Source organism: Rutilus rutilus (assembly GCF_951802725.1).
Source record: "Rutilus rutilus genome assembly, chromosome: 16".
NCBI classification, from domain to species: domain Eukaryota; kingdom Metazoa; phylum Chordata; class Actinopteri; order Cypriniformes; family Leuciscidae; genus Rutilus; species Rutilus rutilus.
In genome coordinates, this window is record NC_140224.1 from 34,798,272 (window position 1) to 34,819,091 (window position 20,820).

At 37.5% G+C, this 20,820-nt stretch overlaps 2 protein-coding genes and 1 long non-coding RNA gene across 5 annotated transcripts in view; all 3 read right to left on the reverse strand.

Moving 5' to 3' along the window:
- LOC311305915 (uncharacterized protein) overlaps positions 1 to 20,820 on the reverse strand; it is a 258,116-nt gene that overhangs the window by 59,310 nt on the left and 177,986 nt on the right. The gene's annotated exons all lie outside the window — the stretch shown is intronic.
- LOC311306699 (uncharacterized protein) lies at positions 340 to 5,204 on the reverse strand. The gene is made up of 5 exons (XM_084435244.1): positions 5,100 to 5,204; positions 4,451 to 4,530; positions 3,585 to 3,872; positions 3,453 to 3,488; positions 340 to 833 (listed from the first exon to the last, which is right to left on the reverse strand). Exons 1-5 carry the CDS (start codon positions 5,129 to 5,131, stop codon positions 703 to 705), a joined length of 567 nt encoding a protein of 188 aa, XP_084291370.1. The 5' UTR covers positions 5,132 to 5,204; the 3' UTR covers positions 340 to 702.
- On the reverse strand, positions 8,674 to 10,921 carry LOC311305620. Its single transcript, XR_014630039.1, has 2 exons — positions 10,707 to 10,921; positions 8,674 to 9,708 (listed from the first exon to the last, which is right to left on the reverse strand). It is a non-coding gene; the product is annotated as an uncharacterized lncRNA (long non-coding RNA).

Sequence of the window (20,820 nt, forward strand, 5' to 3'; positions counted from 1 at the left end):
TACCCCTAATTTAATATTTGTCATTTTGTGCTATAAAAGATTAGCAAATGTTTCTAGTTATTTCCTGTAAAAACACATTGGCTGACGCATCATCATCATACAGCGCATGATAAACTTATATTTAAATAAGTTACAGTTTAAAAGTAAATCCACATTGTACTTAAGAGAGGCATCTTCCTAATACATTATATTCATACATGTATAACACTCGGCTTTCTGACTTTATATTCCTACATCACCAATTACCACAGACTAACTTGTAATTGTCACTAGTATAGTTTTCCCTTCACAGACATTAAAGTTCATCAAAGATTCTAAAAAGAGACTTTGGACAATATTAAGAGTATCATGAGACTTTAATCATTTAATAAATACAATTACAATGCTAACTTTTAAAAAAAGAAAATCAATGGGCAAATGCAATGTGGATATATGACACTCAAAACTGCTCAAATAAAAACAATATTTTACTCAAATTATTGAAGTCTTTGAAAACACAAAAGCAGAATTATTATCTGATGCAGATTATATCTCACCATGGCCAAATATTGGCTGATTAATTGGTCTGATCAATATATATTGATCTATCATTGTAAAATAAAACTGAACATTATCACTTGCATGATCTTTACATGAAAAACAAAACAAAACTCTCTGCTTTCGTTTAGTTTCACACTTGTTGGTTCTGCTGAAGCACCTCTTTCATATTTCATCTGGAATCCAGAAGGGTTGTTGCGTTTTGAACCTCTTTACGCAAAAGATTGCCATCACGATGAGGACGAAGGAACAGCCTACAACAGCACCAGTGACGATAAGAGCTGTAGATCCACGACCTGTTTAATATGATTTAGAATAAAATGAAGAATATTCAGTAATCTCTTTAGATGCATTCAAATGCTGTAAGAACACTGTTACTGTCACAGACTTCACAATATATTTCTGCTGCTGTTAGAATTTGTACACACATCTAGATGTACTCTATACAGAAACATAACATTCAAACAACTATAAAGCATCTTTCTGTGTTGTGTAAGCAGTGGTGTGAAGTAACGAATTACAAATACTCACGTTTTTTTTTTTTTTTTTTTTTTCAGAAATGGTACTTTGAGTAGTTTAAAAATTTTACTTTTACTTGAGTACATTTTAAGTGATGTATCGGTACTTTTACCTTCTGTACTGAAATTGGAGGAGCAGATTCAGTAGGGGAGACCGGGGACAGTTGCAACACTTTTTGCATTTCTCTCAGTTACTCAGAGACTATTTGGACTAGACCAACCAAATTTGTATATATTAAACTTGCATCTGTCTGCTAATTACCCATACCATTTAAAGATGATTATATATGACATCGTTCACAGTATTTATTTGAATGGAAGAAGTCAGATGTTGCAACTGACCCCGACCCAGGGGACGGTTGCAACACGTTAAAAATACCTTAAATTTCTCTAATTAATTTTAGCTTTTTGTCTCAATGAGCATAGAATTCTGAAAATATTAACTGTTTTAGGCCTACTATAATATTATAGTATTATTTATTTCAATAATATTATTGTAGCCTATAATTTATTTATTTAGTCATATTTATCAAATAACAGTTATTGAGTTTTTTTTTTGTTTATGTGTAGAGCATAGGCCTACATAGATTCAGTGATCAGGTGTTACAGATGCTATTCAATCTCTCCATATTTCAGTGTCAGACAGGAAGAATTGAACAATTTGCAGCGCAACAAACCTTTATTAAACATGTAATTTATAACTTGTTGCAACCGTCCCCAACCCTATCAGCCATGACAGAACATCATGTGCCTGCTAGACACACTGACTTTGACACATGCTAACCATGTCACTTAGAAGTCAACAAAACAATAATTCAAACTAAGTAAGTTTTGATTAATTCATACAAAATTTCTGGACCGTATGACAAAAAATATATATCTCATGAAAAAATGTACTTTCATACCTCCAAAACAAGTTTTGTTCAATAAATGCAGCAGCAGATGTTGAATATGTCTACTGTCTTCTTAGTGGGGGGAGGGTCTAACTGTGCATGTACAGTATGAGTGTCATCACTCTAGCTTGTTTCTGATTGGAGAAAAATGACATGTTGCAACTGTCCCCGGTCTCCCCTATATAGCGCACCTTATGAACCATGGCGTTAACTTGAACTGCATTTCTGTCAGTGCGTGACTACAGCTCGTTAATAAACGTTTTTTGATTGATCCATTTCATACAATCTGCCTTCATTTAGCAAGAGCACTTGCGCAATAACATTTCTGAAGTTCAACATTTGTTGCTGTAGTTGTGGATGCTGCTGATAAAACAGCTTCGCCGAGACTACAGAAAGATATGCATTTGTTTGTGTGTGTTTCTTTTGTAAAAGTTTCCCCGGATATACTTCCCTATTTAATGCACAATTTTCCTTACAAATTATATTATCAGCATTACAATTTGAGTAAATGTAGCTGTGTAAAATGTAAGGGATGTTGCCACCCAGAACAATGTGCATTTAAATTGTAACATATTTAATGGCATGAAATTACAATGTAATTAGTGTTAGCTCACGATCTTAGCCTTTTTCAGTGCATTAGGTGAAGTAAACTGATAATATGAGTGATTCTCATTTCTTTATCAGAACACAAAAACTGGTACTGTTTTGGAGAGAAATTTGTTCTTTTTTAATCTCTCTGATGTTCATAACTGCAAATAATTAAAAAAAAATCTTTAGAAACTCATACAATAGATCGGCATCACACGCATGAGATGGGTTAAATATATTTAATGCCAATCTATTGTATGAGTTTCTAAAGGTTTTTTTTAATTATTTGCAGTTATGAACATTGATATTTTATGTGCAACAAGCATGATCAGGCTCAGTGGCTTTACGCCTAATTTTAAATGTTTTTTTGTTGTTGTTTTTTTAAACAATATGATTTAAATGGTGATCAGTGTACCGTTTTGATGCATTTTTAAAAAAGATGGATGATATATATTCTTCAATCTTTCTGACAAAAAACAAATTATACATCATAATACATAATACATCAATATAAATCTAATTTGTCACTTTACACATCAAAAGTACACTGCAAAAAAAAATGTTGCTGCCTTAAATTTTTAGGTACAATCAACTTGGATGTTCAAGTCATTTCAACTTAAATTGCATTAAACTGACTTGATTCTTGTATAAAAATAAAGTTGAGAATTGCTTTACTTATTTTGATGAGTTAAAGCAATGTAAAAACATATGTTGTCATAACTTATTGATCATATAATTTTTTACAGTGTAAAGTTGAAGTGTGTCGCTTCATTTTATACAGTAATGCGTATGACAAAAACAGCAGCAAGTTGTTTTATAGCTATATAATGACTATTTAACAGCTTCTTGTATTCTGTTACTAACCAGTTTATATTCAATAATAAATAATTATAATACAATGTAATATCTTTCTTACCAGGATCTTCAGTGACAGTTTCTGGTTTACTGGGCTCTGTGAACAGATTTTAAACCACTGTTAGCAGATTGAAAATAAATGTACAGTTGCAAACATTTATTGAATTATAAACAGCAGTATTATATACGGTACCTGTTAAGTTCACAGTGAATTCTGTTTGTTTTGTTCCACATTTTGCTTGGATAAAGAATCTGAATTTTTCAGTCATTACTGTTGTTGAACTGAAGCTGCATGTGAAGCTGTTTCTCTGTTCACAGGAGCTGTTTTCTTTATAGATTTCGGAGTCAGTATATTTCTCAGGGTATTGAAACTTATACACTGTAATGCAGCATCCAGACTTATTCAGAGAGACGCTGCAGGTGAAAGTTACTTCTTCACCCACAGTTCCAGTCACATTCTCACAGCTTACACTGATGTCACCTGAAAAATAACAATGTATTATATGAGTATATCATATAATACAGGAACTGAACAATAATAAAAATATATAGGCCTATACTAAAGATACTACAGGATTTAATATCTGGTAATGGGAGGGTCACATATTTTATTATTTACAATTAATTATAGCTTATATATTCAGTAGTAATATATACACCACAGTCTCTGCACACAAAACCCCTGACTGTTTCTTTTAATCATGTGCATCAGAGTCAGTTGAGAAACACAAGATCATGTAGTCTTGACTGAAAATGTGATTTTCTGCTTCTTCTGCTTTCTGTGAGTGTATAAACATAATTTAGCAGAAAATGCACTGCTCGCTGACTGTAATGGATTTCACTCTAATGTTCAAAAGTAATTGTTCAAATAGTAAATCTAGATTTTAAAGCCTGGAAGGATGAAATACTCAGAGCCATGAACACTTGGACTGAACTGGATACACCTGCAAAAGGAGCAACTTGTGTTATGATATCTATTAATACGTTTTTAACTTTTTCTTATATTTATTCCTTCCTAAAAATTCTCACACACTCTTTTGTGAAAGTTTATTCTCTTACCATCAGCTTGACAGACAGCAGTAAAAGTCCAAACCAGAATGAACAGTTGCACTGCATTTACAGCATTCATGATTTTCATTCTGCAACAGAAAATAAATAATATACTGTACATTTGCATCAAGAGTGAAACTTAAAGAACTAGGACTAATAAGATTAAATTAGAGACGATTTACTGTAAGCTCAGTATGTCATAATTTAATTAAATCATTTTGCGAGATTTCAAACAACATAACGAATCATGCATTTATTTAGAGGGGTTGAAGAGACTCACGAGTGTAAAATACAAACACAATATTTACTACAATAAAGCACAGAGAACACAATGAAAAAGATCCATTCATGATAATATTGCTGTTGAATCTACAGAGCCGCGACAGAAATTGAAAGTGATGATATACATATTTTTCTATTGCATTGTATTCTCTGAACGCAAAAACAAATAGAATCAACACTGCAACATTAATGAGACAAAATGATCACAAACACACAGAAAAAACTGTTTTCTATAGGCTATTTAAAAGACATATTGAAAAATCTGAAAAATCACATAATACAAAAATGCATGTACTGAAGATTTTCCTGTGGCTGGTTATGGATCAGTAAATATAAAGGATATTATTTTCCTGTTGAAGAGAGAGTTATTGCTCACCTGGTCTGTATGCCTTCAGCGTGTGTGTTCATTCACTCTGACTCTCTCTACAGCTCACTCTAGTGTATTAAATACAGGCTACTCAAATTTCACTTTCAAAATTAAAGTTCATTTTGAGTCAGCAGTCGATGCTGTCAATCACGACTTGCAAATCTCCCCTTCATGACACAATGTCAAATAATAGTGGACATAACGACAGGGTCCTATACACTGTTAATTATTTCCCTGTTAAATAACAGGAAGTTACTGGCAGCAGGGTTACCATTATTTTCCTGTTATTTTAACAATTAATTCATGTTAATGTTTTTTTACAGTGCACATAATGTTTTTCAACAGGAATTAACTGTGAATCACAGAAAAAACAGGAAATATTTGGCAGCAGTTGTTACCATTACTTTCCTGTTAAATCACCATGTATTTTGTTTCCATTAAATATTGTTAATTATTTTTAGCATAGTAACGTGTACCACTGATTGTTATAGACATATTCTAGCTTGAGTTAATACAAAAATAGGCATAATCCATCAGATAACACTTAAGTGAAAGAAAACGAATAGTTCCGTGTTGAAATTAACTTTTTTTTATTGTAATACAAACACTGAAAGGTAAATACTTACAAATGGACACATGGATCAGACCAATCACAGAAATATACTGTATATCATGTTCATTGCTAACATCTGTGGTCGCAGGACGGAAAATAACAACTGCGTCTGTCTTAAACTAGCAAAGACACTTGCGTTTGGCTTTGCGTCGGTGCAAGATAGGGCCCTAAACCTCAACATTTAATGTTCCCTGAACTGCTCAAATTCAGCTAAAAAGACTCAAACCAAGGATATACACTGTGACTCCTGGTCACATAAAAATGTTACACATAGGCTTGGTACTGTAGGTTAAAGATGTAAAAACAGGGAAAAAAAGACGCCAGCCCTGTCACAAAGGTGGACTGGATCCCTTTGCAAACGATTTGGCCCTCAAGGCTGAGCATCCAGCGCTGGAAGCGGCTTCCCGTTTCTCCTGAAACAGAAATGTTTTAACTGTCAAATTTCTGTTTTAGTTTTCATTTTGAATACAGTTTAGTTTGATACCATTGAATTCACTACATACAACACTAAAGCCAACTGTCCTATCTAAAACCAACTTACCAAGAAATATCAGACGAGGAGGTATAGAGAGTGAACTCTCAAGGTCAGCTGCAGTGGCATATCCCTAGGACATAGAACAAATTAAACACAATATTAATGACATAAGACTACCACTGAGTGAGATAGATAGATATATAGATAGAATGAGAGATGGAGAGGCAGGAAGAGATAGATAAAGAGAGAGAGGGGGATATAGATAGAGAGATAGAGAAAGATACAGAGAGATATAGTGATGGATAGATAGATAAAGTGAGATAGATAAAAGAGATAGAGGGAGAGAGAGAGAGAGAGAGAGAGAGGGAGAGGGATATAGAGGGAAAGAGGGAGAAATAGAGGAAGATATAGGGATAGATTGATAGGGAGAGAGTGATAAAACAGAGAGATAGATACAGGGTAGGTAAATAGAAAGAGATAGATAGTGAAAGAGATGGGTAAATATAGAGGAATAGATAGAGATAGAGGCAAAGTGAGGGAGAGATAGATGGTCAGAGAGGAGTGTGTGTGTGAGAAAGAGAGGCAGAGGGCCCTATTTTAACGATCTGAAACGCAAGTGTCAAAGCGCAAAGCGCAAGTAACTTTGTGGGCGGGTCTTGGCGCTGTTGCTATTTTCCCGGCGGGATAAATGACTCTTTCGCCCGGCGCAAATCTAAAAGGGGTTGGTCTGAAGTAGCTTCATTATTCATAGGTGTGGTTTGGGCGTAACGTGAAATAAACCAATCAGAGCGACATCTCACATACCCTTTAAGAGCAGGCGCGCTTGTTCTAAAGTGGATTCCTATTATAACGGCGGATTTGCCAGGCGCACGAGAGGAGCGTTCACAGCCGAAGAGACCGACGTTCCCGTCAGGGATGTTGGGGATGGAGAAACACACCCAAATTAACTTCGGTTAAACAGGCGTATGATAATTTGGGTAAATGTGTAAGCTAGATGTATGCTTTTATAATAAAATGTCTATCTATCTATCTATCTATCTATCTATCTATCTATCTATCGATCTATCGATCTATTTATCTTTCGTAATAATGTATGATTTGCAAAAATGATAACTGCTGCGTCTGTGTGTAGATGAGAGAATCAAAGTGTATGTGCGTTGTGCACACGCTACATTGATTAAGGCCAAGCATGCGCTCTTAAAATAGCATATGAATAACATGCGCAACGCGCCACTGACTTTAAACTGTTTTTTTTCGGTTAGTGGCGCAATTGTTTTCTAAACCTGTAAAATAGCATGAGGGAACGTTTGCGCCGGAACACGCCTCCTCTTTGCGCTGAACCGCCCCGGGGAGCGCAAGTGTATTTCTTAGTTAACCGACGTGCATCTGTGGAGGGAAAAGTCCGCTTTGCGCGGGTGCAAAATATATGGAGCTATTCTTGTGCCAATAAAAATTAACGTAGCTTTTCAAGAAACTAATGAAAATATAAATTGAAACTAAATAAATTATCTCTAAAACTGAAAAAGAATAAATCGCAGGCAAATTTTTTGAATTCGTTTTTAATACACTGCATGTTTTGCTAACTATTTCTCATATTTCAATCGCTGATCTGAACTTACAAATGCGCTTCCAGAGTTTTCATTTACGCTTCTGAAGTTTTCGTTTACACTCCCAGAGTTTTCGTTCGCCGTTCTGACACATTTCTCTCGTGGGGGCGGGGCTAGTAGCAGTGTGTTCTCATTGGTTACTGAGCTTTTGATTGATAGCTTCGTGACCTGGAAGTGAAGACGTCAGTGGTGTGTTTATGTGTGGATGTGAGCGTCTGTAATCGCAGCTTTCTATTTCATTTTAGTGATAAGTTATGTTTGTTTTTTTATTTTATCTGTATTTACCTGCTGCTACTACTTAGTTGGCAGAAGCTTTTTAGGAGCACAAGAGATCTATTCAGTCTATTCAGGTGTAATTGCACATTAAAGTACTGTCTGTATATAATACTTAAAATATTGTGGTGTCCAATGTTTTCGGAGAACATTTGTTTCTTCCTGATGATTATTTTGCATGTTAGGCTCTGATTAGGTTCAGCTGTTACAATTTAAAGAGAATATTAGCAAACGTGTGTGATATATTCAGCCGTCAAGAAAGTCAAACTTCAACCAGGTAATCAAGGTTGGCAGCCATGGCCATCACACTACTCATTGTTAGCATGATATACGTTTACACCATCAAAATTAATGATCACTTAAATAAGAGGAATTTAAACAAAATGAAAATTACAGTCGTGGCCTGCTGTCAGATACAGACCTCAAAGGGCATTTCATTACATATGTCACACAAAGAATGTTCTTACTGCCATTTTTTTTTTTTAAATTGATAATTATATTTAGTTATTTCATTTAATTAACATTTTCATTTAATTTAAATATATTTGAACAATCATCAACCGTTTCAATCGTGACTTATACAACCAGTTAAATTAATGTAATTGAAAATATGAATTCAAATAAATGTACATTCTTTATTGTCACTAAAGCATATACACAAGTGTCAAAGAGGTCTTGGATGCAATTATGTTGTGACAGGAAAGACCAGAATCCACAAAACATTAACTGCATAATATACATGTAATGCACAGTATTCTCATGATATACATTACTATACAAAATGCACAATTACAAATACAGAATACATTTTAAAAATTCATATACATTTTAAATGTTGCAATGATTCTTTGAGCAGTTCCTGTTGCAGTACAATAGCAAAGCAGTGACTGGACACAAGCAGTGCAAGGATAGTCCTTCCAAAACATGAGCATTCTCTCATCATTTACTCACCTCCATGCCATCCCAGATGTATATGACTTTCTTCTTCATATAAACATAGACAAAGAGTTTTAAGGAAATAATCCATCTCTGTGAGTCCATAATACGAGTGGATTGTAACCCATGTACGTAAGATTTTTAATAGTTAAAACAGTTTAGATTATTATTATTTTATCTAGCCTATTGTTTGACTTCAGAAGGCATTGATTCATCCACTGAGGTCGCATGGATTACCGTCACGCTCACTGTGTGTGGTTTTTAAAGCGTCTTTAGGACTCGCAGAGATGGATTACAACAAATGTCCTTACAATCTTAATTCGTGTTTATCTGTAGAAAGAAAGTAAAATGCATCTGGGACAGCATGAGGGTGAGTAAAATAAGAGAGAATGGTATTTTTGGGTGAACTATCCCCTCAACATTCATATGCTATTGGTATGCTAATCCAAGATCATCATAGATTAATAAGAATAAAGTGAAACCTCTTGTGTACTTGCAAACTATGTTTTAATCTAGACTAGAGGAAATTGAAATATTTGCTAGTTTATATTAAAATAAATCAGGTGTCTGAAGATCAAGATCCCAGTCATTCAAAGGTGATGTGTCTGAACAAAGTAAGATTATTGTCTGAAAGGGACAGTGGATCTCTGGTACTATCACTCCATCCTCTGTGTCAGCATCAGAATTTTGTTTATGGAAAAGTTGCTCCACTCCCTGGAAAATGAGAGAAGAAATGTATTATAATCTAACAATACAAACTGCTTTGAACTCCCCTAGTAACAAGTTGCAGACTTAAAATATTTATTATAGATATATTTAAGGGATTTTACAGTACTAAATATTTACCTCGGAGTCAAACAGCATTTATCATCTGTAATACTGTTGTGTAACCAGTAGATGGCTGTATAGCCCTATATATAAACATATATCCATGGCTGTGCATTCCCTAGTTGCTGGATGTTTTCAGTCATAATTACTTGCATGTATTAAGTGGACATATATTTATTATTAAAGACTATTAAAGATTTAACATTTGTCAAAGAAATGTTCATTTGAAGTGCACTTTTTTCATTATTATTAGTCAAATGTGGACACAGAAAAAGCAATTTGTTACTCATACTAGATACATATAATAGCTTTATCAGTAATCTTTATCACACAAAAGTAATCAGAATAAATATTGCAATCAGGGCGATACTTCAAAATAATTGAGTGTTTACATATTACGAACAGAGACGTGTTCTGTGGTAAAGTCGTGTCTCTCCTCTTTCAAAAACTTTGCATCGCAAATTAATCAGCAATTGAGAAATTCAGGTTTAAATAGCTTTATTGGCATGGTAGAAAAGGCTTTACATTGCCAAAGTTGAATCAGGCAGTGATTGACAGCACTCTGGTCCTATGGCATCAGTCATTGACTGATACAGTACAGATAGGCTACTGTACAGTACTCTAGCTCAATGTTGTTTGGGGTGGCTGGGGGGAAATATGATCTAATCGAAGCAAATATGATCTAATCGAAGACTGTAACCGAATGTAGATAAACAAGTCATGTAATGATTGGGCTAACACAGTTAAATCAAGACAACACAGCTCAGCTGTATAAAGTTATGGGCTCTTACTGAGCTCTAAAATGCCTCTCCACCTGAAAAAAGCCAGTACTGTATTATAAATAGTATTAGTATAGTATTAAAAAAAACAAAAATCAGACTTACCACGAGTAGGCTAACGTTATCCAGTATCCTCCTGATATAGCGACGATGATTAACGTTAATGATAAATATCATTCGTCTGTACTATTCCTTCTATAAGAGATCATCTCAACAATATAGTGTAGCAGCAAATAAATACAGATATAAACTTAATATCACTAAAATTAAATAGAAAGCTGCGATTACAGACGCTCACATCCACACATAAACACACCACTGACGTCTTCACTTCCAGGTCACGAAGCTATCAATCAAAAGCTCAGTAACCAATGAGAACACACTGCTACTAGCCCCGCCCCCACGAGAGAAATGTGTCAGAACGGCGAACGAAAACTCTGGGAGTGTAAACGAAAACTTCAGAAGCGTAAGTGAAAACTCTGGAAGCGCATTTGTAAGTTCAGATCAGCGATTGAAATATGAGAAATAGTAAGTAAAACATGCAGTGTATTAAAAACGAAGTCAAAAAATTTGCCTGCGATTTATTCTTTTTCAGTTTTAGAGATAATTTATTTAGTTCCAATTTATATTTTCATTAGTTTCTTGAAAAGCTACGTTCATTTTTATTGGCACAAGAATAGCTCCATAAAAATAGGAATGATACATGCGTCGCTGTACAAAGTCAATTGCGCTGGGAGCAAGATAGGGCCCAGAGAGAGGTGTGTGTGTTTGTGTGTAGGGGAACTTACATCTGCAAGAACAATGAGCCCTGAGACATCTTCGGAAAAGTGAGACAGAAGATGATGGATGACCTGATAGGACAGCTCGACATCATCATCATCTTCTGTTGTCCACAAGTTTGGCAAGAAAACATGCAAGCCAATTAGACTTATTGATAGATTAGCAGTAAATTGCTAGATTAAAGCAAGTAAGAAACCATTCAAATTTCCACCTGGTTCTGTGATCAGGGATGGTACCCTACCCTGTATCTGCAACTGTAATAAAAACAACAAAAAAACAAATGTAAACACTGATCTACAACTCAATGATAATAAAAACAGCAAAAAAAAAATAAAAAAAAATAAATAGGGTGCACTATGCCAATGCAATTAAAAGAGAATAGCTGTTCAAATAGCTAGATACTGCACTAGCCCGATCAGTAGTAGCTGTTTTTGCTGGATTTACCTCATTGATAGGCTAAAACCTGCACATAAAATAGTCACACCAGCATGTCTGGTAACGTTAGCCCAAAAAGCTATAATCCATCAAAGACGAGCAGCTGACATGAATTCACCAAATACAGTCTTAGACCAACTATCTAGCATCATAAACAGCTATCAGTAAATAGATTTATGTTAGCCGTTTGATTTTCAGGATGAATCTGCTTTAACCAGATGTGCACATGGCAAGAATGCCACACAAACTTGACCACGGGAATGCTACTTAAACGTTATGCTAGGCCTAACGTTAGCCTATTGTTTATAGATTTAGATCGTATACATAAATGGACATTAAAATAAGCGCATTGTTCCTAAAATGAATGGACAAACTATCGAAATGTAAACTATCTTGAATCACCTTGGCTCATTAGCAGCTAGCTAGCTAGCTAAGTTACTTCATTTCATGTGGTGTTAAGTCCGTGGCGTTTAGTATACATCAACATTACTGATAGATGTTAAAGGGGTCATATAATGCCATTTTTGTACAAGCTAATATGATTCTTTAGGGTCTAAATTAAAAGTTTGTAATATACTTTAATTAAAAATTCTCATTAGTATTGTAAGAAAACACTAATTTTACCTGGTCAAAAACAGCTCTGTTTTCAGCACACCGTTTAAGTGCATGTGTCTTTAAATGATAATGAGCTTTGCTCACCCCGCCCCTCTGTTCTGTGGGTACACCGTATTAGACATTCTCTGACCGTATCTAACACAATAACCACGTGTTATTCGTTATAAACGTGGGATTATGAATTATATTGAGAACGTCGTACATAGAAAACATGCCGTAATGTACCCTGAGTGTAAACCTTAGACGCATTCATCGTGAAGCCTGCAGCAAGGTTTGCAAATTTCGCAAAGATTAATATAAATACTAATATAAAGGTTAATAAAACATTACACTCACATCTTCTGGAGGTTCAGCAGTAACACGTTGGTACCGATCCGTTTTTTCTCGTTTGTGAAGCTGTCTGGTGTGAAATGATTCGCGCAAACATGAAAGCACAGACAATCGTGGGGAATCCCTGTGAGGGAATCCCCGCGTCAATCCTTTGGGCATATCGCTTCAAAAACAAAACTCAGCCACTGCTTCTTCAACGGCTCGGATTTAGGAACATCCAAATGAATGCTGTGTTCCTTATTACATCTAAGAACAGAACACCACAATCGCTTAGACGCCATTCTACTCCAGCATATCAACAATGGCGGACTACTATGACGACGGCTGTCACAGCTTGCTCAGGGCGGGTCTTGTGTTGAAACACGGCTGTCAATCACAATAGCGGGAGGGGCGTACGATCTTATGACGTCACAATATCGAACGGCTTGATTTCAGAGATGGTCAAACATATAAGGAGATTAAAACAAAACCACTGGATGGATTTTTATCATGATAGGATGGTTGTGTACAGGCACTGCCAACAGACATTTCAGTGCAATCAACTTGTAAAAGTGCATGTACCATTATATGACCCCTTTAAAACTATGCATGACTTTCAAGAAACTCTTTAATCTCACCGGATTATTGTGATTTTGGTCGATGTAACCACCGCGATCTTCCGACATGGATCTCCGTGTTCGTTGCAGGTTCAAATGCCGCCTTCTACGCTCCTTCCCAGAATGCAAAAAAAATACTGTATGAACATGTTATTTCAGATAGTGGCGCCAATAGACATAATAAAGAGGCGCGGGCGCCTGCCAGCGTGCTGCGTGTTACACGGATATTTACACCGTGTTCAGAAAAAACGGGGGAGACACACACACACACACACACACATTGGGAGTGCAGTTCCTCAACTAAACCAGAGCCCGTCTACGGAGAGCCTGCCCACTCCCTATTAAGCTCTATTGTACCGAATTTGGGTTGTAGTACCACCAGAGTTCCACTGGGGGCGATCGCCATGAGTGCAAAATGAATGGGAGTCAATGGGGCTAGACAGCTAAATTTGTCTCTTTCACCCGATTGCCGTTGAGAAATCTCAGATCTGATTGTAGATTTTGCAAGTTCAACATGGGTTTTAGGTCGAAAGTTGAATGAACGAGTACTTATGTCCTTTTGATTTCTTACAGGTTGAGTTGTTGTTGCCCATAACACGCTAGCATTCTGCTAATGAACGCTGATTGGTCAGTGAAGGACTGATTACGACCAGAGATACCGCTTGATGGCATCGTGTTATCCGCAGCGGGACCAGTAACAAACAAAACAAAAACTCGTCTAGCACGTGTGTTTACCTGTGTCAGCTGTGTTGCCGATGCCTCGAGAGAGTGACTGAAGGATTGCCGTGAAGCAGTATCTCTGGTCGTACATGTGTATGACGTCATTGACACTTTAAAAGACTTTTTAAAGCAAATAAGTGACTCAAAAAAATCCATCACCCAGCAATGTGTAATTTATTTGCATCTCCTTTCGAATTCAACATTCAAATTACTAGACAAAAAATTATATCCTGAGAAAAGTGGATTTTTATTGGTATAGCGCCATAGACCTCCATTCATTCTGCACTCGTCCTGTGAGCGCCCTCATATGGAATCAGAGAGGAACTGCAACCAGTTCAGAAGCCGGAAGTGTACTGAGAGTGAAAGTTCTCGCCATATTAGACATTCTCTGACTAAACTAATGTATAGGCCGTCTCGCGTAAAATCCGGAGTGAAGGGTATTAATAGATGGGTTTCCGTTTCTCGAATTACCCATTATCCTCTGCGGCGCGCCGCCATGTTGTGTGTCAAAGCTGTCAGTAAGCCACTGGGAGACACGGCTCATTCACTGTGCTGCATTAATAGAAAGCCAGTTAATATAAAGTATTTTTGACTCTTTTGTGTTGAGATACGATGACAAATTCCTCCAAACCTGGCGACAAGGTGAAGGTTATTTACAGGGACACATTAGACGATGTTTGCAAGGCAAGATATGATGAGAAATTGAGTTATATCGATGGAAAGGATCCTTACACAATGTAGAAAGAGGACTGGTTATGTAGGCTAATCCTGCGACATACCCCGATATTCAGGAAATGGACATTGCCAAGTATCTCATCCACACCGTTAGTGCGTACACTTTTGACGAATTAAGAGGAGGAAAGTCTCTGGAAGCATACAATTATTTTGTTAGAATGTGCGAGTTAAAATTTTATGTGGTCGCATTTGTGCGAGTGCATGGTCATGTACTACTCAGTTAAATTCACGCATGAATTCTCCTGCATTGAACTTGTTTTAGCGCCCGCCAAAGTCTTATTTGATCGGTGAGTAATGTAGATGAACTGGGCGCATGTTTAACTGAAAGAACGAGCAGAGGGAGAGAGAGCCGGTCGCGCGCGCGCACTCCCTCTCTCTTCGGAGCCAGGCGAAAGTGTAAACAAGACTTCACCGTCTCCAAACTAAGCGCTGTCTTGCTCTCTCTCCCTCGTGGAAAAGTTAGTCTGGAGCCCTGCATTGACGGTTCACATCGCTGTAGCCAGGCGGCTGATATCTGCACAGCCCTTATTATACGGTACATTTAGACTCAGTGTCAAGACAGCGATTTGACAGCCGATGAGAGCTAGCGCATTTAGCTAGCCCATCTTGGAAATGATTAGATAAAGTACGTGTCACATCTCCAGAGCACAAAACCTCTAAATGTTCACAAGAGCTGCACTGAACATTGACTCCAGCCAAACGGAGAATAATCGTATGATTTTCATGTTCAGAATAATGCCGATTCAGGATATTATCATGCTCCGTAATGCAAACGCTTGACCCACTTGACACACAAGATGGCGCCGTAAGGAGTTGCGGGAGAAATGTGACTTCATTGTAAATCTATCTATAGGGTAATAAAAGGCTATTACACCCACGATAACAAACACATTTGTGCATGCACAGAAAACACCGCAAACTTTCTTATTTCTGTCTGTGGAATAGGCTATGCATTATTCTTGATAACATTTGCAGTAGAGAAATCAGGTGTTTAATTTGTCTAATCTTCATTCAGTAAATGCATACAATATTTAGTTTGTTAGTAATAGATTGCACCGTCGACTATTGATTGAATCAGTCGTTGTTTAGCAAAAAAAAAAAAAAAAAAAAAAAAAAAACGAAACGAAATTGATAAATAACTTCTCCACTGATAAAAATAATAACTTTTTTATATAATACAATTGCATATTGGCATTTATCCAAACATACTAGACCATCTTACTCTATCTGACATCTTTGCTTGAATTTTCTATTTTGCGGTTAAATAACAAAAATGAGGTGTTATTTAACAATGAGGTGTTAAATAACAAAAATGAGGTGTTATTTAGCATATATTTCCTATAATTACACTGTAAAAAATTTGTAACACTCCCAAATCAAAAATTTCAATTGACCGATAACATCTACATTTTTCAATTGGCCCAAGTGAAATTCTGTAAATTCTAAAATTAAATGTACAGATTTTTACTTGGGCCAATTGAAAAATTTAGATGTTATCGGTCAATTGAAATTTTTGATTTGGGAGTGTTACAATTTTTTTACAGTGTAACAGTAAGGCGCAGTTATTAAAAATAACAGGTTAATCATGTTGAAATTTAATTGGGTGAAAATTAACAGAAACATTTAACAGTGTAGCCTCTCTGTTTGTTGCAGGAACACAACAAGTTTTAAAATTTTCAAGCGGTTTAACAGCACTCCTCAATGTAAAAACAGTTGAGATGACCAATCAAATCAAAGAAGGCTTCTTAAGTGTTCACATATTATCAGAGACCGAACGTGAATTCCAGCGCGACGCTTCTGTTTTAACAATGAAGGGTGGGGATGTGGCTAAGCATTTAATATTTTATATATTATTATATGTTATATAGGCTATTATATGTTATTACGGTAATATTATATCTTTTAAAATGAAAAGATATTTGCAAATAGTTCAAATTGATTACTTTACAAAAAAATAAATAAAAAATAGCCTATTGTTTGTTTACCGTTCTCGGATCCCTTTTCTGTTTAGCTACCAATGTCATCGATGTGTTACACTATTTAATATGAAATGTCAATATTTTTTAATAAATTAATATATGTAGCCTAGATGAATATACAGTATTTAATGGTTCTACAATGCAGAACCCCCAGATCAATGAGGTGTTGTTGCTTAATTTGTAAACTTGAACACATTTTTTTCTTTGTGAGGCACATTGTTTAGTAAAGCTGCTTTTGAACAACAAAGGGATATTTAAAACAATTATATTCATTTGAGTAACCCTTATCCACCCTCCCCCATCAAAGGTAAACAGGGTTTTTAATAGTTTGCATCACCTCTACATACAGTCCTTAAACCATGTGTCAAAATATGAATGCAGTGTGTCTATTTTCCATCATTACAGACAATACAAGTCACAACTGTTGTCCCTCAAACGAGGTGCTTCCCATGATGCTTAAGGGAAACTTCCACTGTAATAATCACTTTGGAATCCTTTTGTAAACTAGAAACAGAGCATCGCCCAGACTTTTCCATTCCTCCTACTGGGCTCAAATTCCTGGCATCTGGACAGGAAATCTGTTCAAAAGCTTGGTTGAGCTATAATAACAATCAGAGCCAGTGTGAGATGTTATAGTCTGAGGCACACTGGCAAATTACTGACACCTAACTAAAATAAAGTCAAAACAATAGACTTAATGAGACGGAATGAAATCTTGTACATCAACAGTTTCAGCATCAACCACTGAAAATTACATTGGTCAAAGAGTAGCCTGCACAAACATATTAAATGAGATGCAATTGCATTACAATCATGCATTTAACAGACACTTTTATCCAAAGTGACTTACAATAGGGGAACAAAAGCAATTTATCATAGAACCAACACTAATCATATTCAGGTGGAGGTTTTGCAGCTCATTCCACCTGAGAGGAGCAGAGAGGGTGAAGGGTCTGGAAAGTGACTTTGAGAAAGCAACCTCAGATCTATGACCCTCTTCGCTGTCGATTGATGAAAAGTTCTTGATATGTTCCAGGCTGAATTTCTCTGGGAAGGTGCATTAATCTTTTTTAAACAATAAACACAACTTCAGCCTATGAGACAGTGATATTCTCCTCAATGTCTTTTATTAATTCAACACATCTTTTGTAGGAGCTTTTGGCTGACACTCAAACCACATGTCTGTCTATCTGTTCTCCAACAGACTGAGATTGCTTTGATCTCTTTCTTTGGTTCAAAAGGGTAAATATTGTTTTTGCAGAATGGTGTTGAACATCAACAATCCAACTGGTGACTTTTTTATGTGAATAAAGATTATCTGAGCCATTTTTTGCAAAAAAATTGATGCATTTTCTAAGACTTAAATCACTTACAAAACCCCCAAAATGTACAGAAAATCATAATAATAATAATAATACATCACACTTGTATATCGCTTTTCTGGACACTCAAAGACGCTTCACATGGGGAATAAAACAAAACAAAACAAAAGGGGTTTTAAGGAAAAGCTAGTTTGAACAGGTGGGTTTTGAGTACTGATTTGAAGTTTGGTAGTGAGTCGGAGTTTCTAATGGATGTAGGGAGTGAGTTCCAGAGGGTGGGGGCGGCGATAGCGAAGGCTCGATCCCCCAAGGTCCGGTGGTTAGTGCGGACGATCGGGGTAAGGCGGTTGGTGCCAGCTGAGCGGAGGTGGCGGGTGGGTTGGTGCTGTTCCAGGAGCTCAGTGAGGTAGGGCGGGGCCAGGTTATGGAGGGACTTGTAGGTGAGGAGGAGGAGCTTATATTGAATGCGATAATGAACAGGTAGCCAATGGAGCTGCTGGAGAACAGGGGTGATGTGTTCTCGGGACCGGGTGTGGGTGAGGAGGCGGGCGGCTGAGTTCTGGATGTATTGCAGTTTTTGTAGTTGATTGGTAGGAAGTCCGTAGAGAAGGCTATTGCAGTAGTCAAGTCTTGAAGTTCTGAATGCGTGAATGAGGATTTCAGCTGTTGACAGGGTAAGGGAGGGGCGAAAGCGAGCAATGTTGCGGAGGTGGAAGAAGGATAGTTTAGTGATATGGTTGATGTGTGTTCGGTATGAGAGTTGTCCATTATGATACCAAGGTTCCGGACAGAGAGGGAGGGGGTGACATTATGTCCGTCGATTAGGAGAGTAAAGTTCTGAATAGAAGAGAGGAGAGATTTTGGGCCGGTGATAAGGAGTTCTGTTTTATTGCTGTTGAGTTTAAGAAAGTTATTGTCCATCCAGGTTTTAATGTCGGAAATGCAATTGGTGATGGTGGAGAGGATAGCCGGGGTGATGGATTTGGTGGACATGTAGAGTTGGGTATCATCGGCGTAGCAGTGAAAATGGAGTCCATGGTGGCGGATGATCTGACCGAGGGGAAGCATGTAGATGGTGAAGAGGAGGGGGCCGAGCATGGAACCTTGGGGGACACCATGGGTGACAGGGGAGGTGTGGGAGTTGCAGTTGTTAACAGAGACAAAGTGGTGACGGTCAGAGAGGTAGGAGGTGAGCCAGTGAAGTGCTGTGCCAGAGATGCCAATAGATTTAAGACGATGGAGGAGGACAGTATGGTCTATTGTGTCAAATGCAGCGGAGAGGTCGAGGAGAAGGAGGATGGATATGGAACCAGAGTCGACAGCAATGAGGAGATCATTTGTGATTTTAAGAAGTGCTGTTTCTGTGCTGTGGTGTGGACGGAATCCAGAGATTGAAATGTTTCGAAGAGTTGAGAGGAGTGGAGATGTTGGTGGAGTTGTGTGATGACGGCGCGTTCCAGAATTTTTTTAAGTAACGGGAGATTGGAGATGGGTCTGAAGTTGTCCAGATTGTCAGGGTTGAGGCCAGGTTTTTTTCAGGAGGGGTGTGATGGATGCAAGTTTTAGCGGTGATGGAACAGATCCAGATGTAAGGGAAGTGTTGATGATGATGGTGATGAGAGGGATGAGGATTTGTTGACAGGTTTTGAAGAGGGGAGAAGGGATCGGGTCAAGCTGGCAGTTGGAGAATTTCATGGTTGAGAGGAGTTTGGAGGTGTCAGAGGGAGACAGAGGAGAGAAGGAGGAAAAACTGTGGTGTGTGAGCGGAGTGAGTTGATATTCAGAAGGAGGAGAAGCGGAGGAAGTGGATGCTAGTGAACAGTGTATGGTATGGATTTTGGTATGGTAGGATGACAAGAAGTTATTGCATTTGTCTGTAGTGAATGTGGAGGTTATATTGTCCTTGGGTTTGGTCAGTTTTGCAAATGTGGAGAATAGGGTGCGGGAGTCGGAAGAATTTGAGTGGATGAGTTGTGAGTAGAAGTTGGACCGGGCAGTTTTGAGAGCAGAATTGTATGTGGTTATGGCGTGTTTGTAGGCTTGGGCATGGACAGTGAGACCGGATTTTTTATGGATCCTTTCAAGTTGTCTTTTTTGTCTTTTGAGAATGTGAAGATCTGGGGTGTACCAAGGTGCAGAGGTGGAGAAGGAGACTGAGGCAGTTTTAAGGGGGGCTATTTGGTTGAGGCAGGTGGAGAGTGTGTGGTTGTAGAAGTTGACTAGATCAGACAGAGGCAATCGGATCAGAGGGAAGCGAAGAAGTAGAGATGGCATGGGATATGGAGGAGGTGAGAGAGATGGGACTAATGGATTTCAGGTTTCGAAATGTAATTGTTCTTTTGTGTTTGACGGTAGGAGAGGGGGTAATGATATCCAAGGTGATGGCCAGATGATCAGAAATTGTGAGGTCGTTCAATGAAAGGTTATGTATGGTGAGGGAGGGTGAGGGAGGGTGTGGAACAGACCAGGTCCAGGATATGTCCATGATTATGTGTAGGTGAAGTGACATGCTGGGTGAGGTTGAGGCAGTTTAAAATGTCCAAAAAGTCAGATGTGAATTTTGCTGCCGGAGAGTCGATATGAATGTTGAAGTCACCAATGAGGAGAACGGACGGAGAAATAGAGGACAGCTGAGTTACGAAGTCAGTGAAATCAGAAAGAAATGATGGGCAAGTTTTGGGAGGGCGGTAGATGACTGCAGCAGTGA

Excerpts from the sequence above, each read along its gene's own strand:
- LOC311306699 (XM_084435244.1), bottom strand. The coding sequence starts at position 5,131 with ATGAACACACACGCTGAAGGCATACAGACCAG. Across the intron at positions 3,873-4,450 it reads TGCTGTCTGTCAAGCTGATG|GTGACATCAGTGTAAGCTGT; the intron begins GTAAGAGAATAA and ends GTTATTTTTCAG. Across the intron at positions 3,489-3,584 it reads ATTCACTGTGAACTTAACAG|AGCCCAGTAAACCAGAAACT; the intron begins GTACCGTATATA and ends ATCTGTTCACAG.